This window comes from Merops nubicus, unplaced genomic scaffold (genome assembly GCF_000691845.1).
Source record: "Merops nubicus isolate BGI_N331 unplaced genomic scaffold, ASM69184v1 scaffold10103, whole genome shotgun sequence".
Classification (NCBI taxonomy): Eukaryota; Metazoa; Chordata; class Aves; order Coraciiformes; family Meropidae; genus Merops; species Merops nubicus.
Window position 1 is genome coordinate 9,645 of NW_008596883.1, and position 5,359 is coordinate 15,003.

The 5,359-nt window shown below is 52.4% G+C and overlaps 1 protein-coding gene across 1 annotated transcript in view; it reads left to right on the forward strand.

The window, feature by feature from the left end:
• Positions 1 to 4,893, forward strand: part of LOC103769335 (germinal-center associated nuclear protein-like) — a gene marked incomplete at its 5' end in the record, with an annotated part of 14,534 nt that extends 9,641 nt beyond the window's left edge. The window contains 6 exon segments of the mRNA XM_008936522.1: positions 7 to 196; positions 889 to 1,076; positions 1,968 to 2,068; positions 3,341 to 3,472; positions 3,934 to 4,047; positions 4,737 to 4,893. Of these exon segments, the coding sequence (XP_008934770.1) occupies positions 7 to 196; positions 889 to 1,076; positions 1,968 to 2,068; positions 3,341 to 3,472; positions 3,934 to 4,047; positions 4,737 to 4,893 (882 nt within the window).
• Between the last annotated feature and the right edge of the window lie 466 nt (positions 4,894 to 5,359).

The following is a 5,359-nucleotide window of genomic DNA, read 5'->3' on the forward strand; positions in this document are numbered from 1 at the left end:
CCCAAGCCGCGCAAATCCACCTTCGTCAGCCAGAAGCTGCTGGTCTCCGTGGGGGAGGTGGTCAACGGGGGGCCCCTGCCCGTGGTGCCTCACCACGTGCCCATGTCCAGCTTCAACGGGCAGAACAAGTACACAGGAGGAAGCAACTCCGTGGAGCAAGCTGGGAGCAGCCAAAAATCCAGCGTGGAAGCGACGGGTAGGAGCGAACGTGCGGTTTAGGGCCCGGCTGGGGACGTGCTGCTGGGTCAGCTCTGGGAGTTAGGTCTGTTTTACAAGGCAGCAGTCATTCTTGGCTCATAAAGGTTGAAATCGTGTGGAAATTTTGGAGGTTTTGATTTTAATGTCTTTACATACTTGTAAAAGCTAAGAAGCACCCTGATTAATAGAATGCACGTCCCGATACAGCAAAGGCACTAACAGCAACGAGCCCAATTTTGCCAGGATATAAAATATTATTTTCCTCTTTTATCATAGTGAACTAACCAGATATTTGCCAGCTTCTCTGCTTGGTTTGCAGCTTTTGTACTGCAGCTGTTTGCTCCCACTGGGTGTATATCCAGGTGGTTTTTCTTAGCTGACTGTCAAGACTACGGATGTTTTTAGTCCAAGAGGTGTGTGTAGGTGTTAAGATGTCCTCAACTTAAAGCAGTCGTTGTACTGGAAGTGTTTGTAGTTGGTATTGGAGGCAAAGTGGAATGAAATTTTTCATAAATATAAATTTCTATAAGGTAGTTCTGTTCCTAACTTAAAGGCAGCAAGCTTCTGGTGTGGACTTGTTTCATGACCTGATGAGATTTATCAGACAAGCCCAACTTTAGAAGACAAGGATAGTTTTTCTGTTTGTTCCTGACTTGTTTTCCTTCATTTTTCCTCTCCCCCTCTCCCAAGAAGGAAGAGTGGAAAGCAAAGCTGTGGATTTAGATGCCTCAGGAGCAAGAGTCCAGCCCCCAGCTCATCTTCTCCCCTCACTGCTGCCTCGCCAGCTTGTGCCAGCCCTGCCTCCTGCACAGGCAACCTCCCAACCTGCTGGGCAGCCTGAGCCACTCTCAAAGCCTCAGCCTCTCTACCCAGACACAGTAAGGAAATTTAAACCCATCATGCAGTATTTGGGAAAGATCTGTGAAACAGAATAAAAGGTAACCAAATTCTTAGGCTGTTCTAGGTTTCCAGAATCTGCATGTGGTATGTAGAGTTGAGGAGATGCTCCCTGCTTCAGAGTTTTTAGGTTCAGAAGTTGTTTTCTTGGACTGTTCTGAAAAGAGAGCATCTTAGATGCAAGGCTGAAATGTCAGTGCTTGCCCTGGCTCCTTCATGGGATAAACAGTTCTGTCTAACATTTATTAGAGAAGCTTCTAAGGAGGGAGTCAGAAAGGGACAGCAGAAGTTGATGGCCTTTGGTGGACTTGGCTGCAGTGAATAATATTGAGCTGTTTCTTAATGGCACCTATTTCAAATGAGACACAACCAAGTTTTTTCTTGTGGCTGTCTGACTGCTGATGGTGGGTCTTGAATATGAACCCTGTGTATCTGTGCTGCTCCCCTTTGGCCTCCCTTCCACAGAGGGTCAAAGCTGTACTAAGGTCTGGGAGTCTCTCACTGCTTTGTAAAGCACAGCTGCCATATTCTGCTGAAATGTGGCCACACTCCTGGGAGAGTTAGACCTGGTCTTGTGGAATTCAGTCCAAGTGAGAATGAGAGAAACTCATGAGTAGGTAGATAGGAAATAACAGCTCAGAAAAGTGAATTCTGAGAGGGATTCCCATGTTCAACACAGAAAGCTGCTTTTGTTTCTGGGCTGTTATTAACGTTTTGAGATAGCCTAAAATTTCCAGGTCGTTGTGTTTGATTTACATTAGCTTTGTAGGCATCAAAACAGATGCTGTTGGCAGTTCCAGTGGGCAGAAGAGGGCTGAAGAGCCTCCCTGGCCCCAGGCCCTGCTCCAGCTGCTTCCTCTGCTGCCTTGCAGGACGTCGCCGAGGTGGTGGACGGGCTGGTGCACGACGTGCTGGAAGCAGAGTGCAGAGAAGTCAGCAGAGCAGGAGAAGCTTACGTGGCTGTGGCCATCTGGTGAGGAACAGGGCACTGCTGGCACCCCTGGAGTCTGGCAGCAAAGCACCCCTTTGCCCTGATGGTCCCCCGTGTGAGGATGATAGAACTAAGGCAAGGTCTGTGGTGGGGATGGTCTTGCTGATAGAGCTGAGGGGAAAGCAGACCTTTCTTCAGCTCCCTGCCCCCTCCATGCCACACCAGCCAGCCTGGGGGAGGGCAGACCTCTGCAAACCTTGCCTTGTGTGGCACTCACACCACTGCCACAAGAAATGTGTGTTGGGGGAGGGGAAAGGTGCCTGAAGCAGCACAAGAGGATGTTTGGATCATAGAATCACTTGGGTGGGAAAAAAGCTCTAGGATGGTTGACCATGAACCCTACTCTGCCAAGGTCACATCCCCAAGCACCACATCTGCATGGCTTTTAAACCCATCCAGGGATGGGGACTCAGCCAGCTCCCCAGGCAGCCTCTTCCAATGCTTGACAACCCTTTCAGGGAAAAAATTCTTCCTAATGTCCAATCTAAACCTCCCCTGGTGCAGCTTGAGGCTCTTGTTCCATCACTAGTTACTTGGGAGAAGACACCAGCTCCTCAGCTGGGAGAAGAGGTCACCCCTCAGCCTCCCTTTCTGCAGACTAGATAAGTGCTGTTCCCTCAGCCACTCCTAAGATTTCTTCTCTAGGCCCTTCACCAGCTTGGGTGCTCTTTTTTGGACTCAAGTCTTCTGGATCTGACCACTCTGCTTCAAATAACACTTCCTCTCCAAGGCAGTTGTTAGTCACAGATGTGGGTTTGTGGCCAGAGCTGTGTTATTAATGCAGCAATGTTTTGGTCATTGCTGGCCAGCACAGGGCCAAGGCCTTCCTTGTTCCTCACTCTGCACCCTGAGCAGCTTGTGGGGGTGTGAGAGGCTGGGAGGGGACACAGGCAGGACAGCTGACCCACACCAGAGTCCATACCATCTGGTCAGCACTAAATTGGGCTGGAGGAAGAAGAAGGTGGAGCTTTCTGGCTGCCAGGGTGGCCATGGGCACTGCTGTGCCTGTGAGAGAGGGGGTGTTTGCCCTTCACCTCTTTATCTCCACCAGTTTTCTTCCTTTTGTGCTTCCTCTTTTCTCCCATCCCAGGGAGGGCAGGGGAGGGAGCTGGTAGCAGTGTGGGTGCCTGGCTGCAGGCAGCTCACCGCAGCGGAGCAGCGCTGTGCTGGAGAAAAACCACAGACGTGGGGCTTTGAATGGAAACTCCTGGGCTTAAAATGAGTTTGTTTTTTTTGAAACCTGTTTCTCCACAGCACCTCGGAGGCTGCCGTGGAGGAGCTGGTGGCTGAGGTGACAGGGGAGATCCTCAGAGAAGCAGCTGGGAGCGTGCTCAGCGCGGAGCGGGAGCGCCTCAGGGAGGAGAGGCGCAGGGTGGAGGAGGAGAGGTGAGGCCTGGCTGTGGGCAGGGGGGGGCTCTGCTCACCCTCAGGCAAAGGTGCTCAGGCCCTGTGTCCCTTCTGCATTCTCCAGCAGGCTGCTGGGTCGTGTTTTGGTGGCCTCACAGAGCTGCTCTGGAAGTGGTGTAGATTTGGGGAACTTTTATTCACCCGCAGCTTCCAGGCAGCAAGATGCATCCTGAGACCCTGCTGCAGGCAGGAGCTTCTCCTTCAGAGGGGGCTACTTGTCTGTACCTCACTGATGGAAGACTAAACCCTGTTGTTAGCTGTATTTTGGAGGGGATCCTGGCTCTGTGCAGCACTCCTCCTCTTCAGAGAGGAACCAGCCAGCAGGAGCTCCATTTTGGGCGAATGGATTGTCTGACACTGTGTGGCACTTGCATAGCTCTGCAGCAGGTTTGCCAGTGTCAATCTTCTCACTCGTGTCCATCTTTTCTCTGTCCTTCCAGGCAAAAACAGGAAAGAGAGCAGTTAATAAAGCAGCTGAGCCAGCTGGTGGGTATGGAGTTGGTGGAAGAAGTGATAAAGGAGAGCGTCCAAGAAGCTTCAGCCAGTGAGCTCAAGTACGTACTGGATGCTCTGCTGTGCCACAGGGGGCTGTCCTCAGGGCCAGGCTTTGTCAGGGAGCTGTGGGCTTCTTGCTTGGTCTTCTCTGAGGTCATCTTCAGTAGATGAAGGGTCTCTGCAGCTGGTGGTGCAGGCACTCTGTGTCAGGCAGGAGGAGTCCTCCAAGGTGGGGGGATTAGTGGCTGTGTCTGGGACAAGCCTGCCTGGAATGACTTCTAATTGATTACAGGCCTTTTTGAGAAGAGCCATAGAGTGGAAGTGTGGAAAATCCCTCCTCTTGGCTAAATGTCTTCCCTGTGTGCACCTCAGCCTGTTGTGCTGGTGTTTGCTGCAGCCTCCAAATCACTGCAGGTCTTGGTTTCATAGAATCCTTTAGGTTGGAAGGGAGCTTCAAGATCATCCAAGTCCAACCATTGAGCCATGAGGGCTCTCAAGTCCTCTGCTAAAACAGATCAGGGTTGGAAGGGACCACAAGGATCCCCCAGTTCCAACCCCTCTGCCATGAGCAGGGACACCTCCCACTAGATCAGGCTGCCCAGAGCCTCCTCCAGCCTGACCTTAAAGACCCCCAGGGATGGGGCCTCAACCACCTCCCTGGGCAACCCATGCCAGGGTCTCACCACTCTCCTGGGGAAGAACTTCTTCCTCCCATCCAGCCTGAAGGGTTTGTCCCCTTTGGATCCAGGTGTGCTGTAGAAAGAGACCAGCAGGCTCGCATTGCCAGGTGCTCAGAAGAAGCCTGTGGCCAGGTCATGGACCTCTTCCTGGAGGATGAGATTTTCCAGATTGCCAAGGAAACCCTTCAGGAGCTGCAGTGTTTCTGCAAGTACTTGCAAAGGTGAGTGTGCACCCTGTGACACAACTGCTTCTCTGGGGAGCACCAGCACAGAGCAGTGGCTGGTTTGAACTGCAGCTGCCTGGTTGTCTCCACTCTAAGGGTGGGATCAGTGCCAGCCTCTAACAGGCTGCTCAGCTGTAGGTGGGGAGGGGAGCACACCCCATCAGTCAGGTGCTGAGCTCAGCAGGAGATCTCAGCTTTATTCTCTCTAGAGACTTCATACTTCCTCTGTGTATTCTTTCTGTTGGATGCTTGTTTCTCTGGGTGTGTGCCCAGTGTTGGTGGCTGTTGTGCTGCTCCCCAACACTCTGAAAACTCTGCTCTGGGGAGCACAGCCAGGCCAGCAGAGCAAGGGTTTGCCACCCTGCTGCCCTCCTGCCATCCCTCTGCCCACTGAGATGAGCAGGGTGCTCCCTCCCTTGCCAGAAGGACACCCTGAGCCTGCTGCAGCACCTCAGGCTCACCCCAGG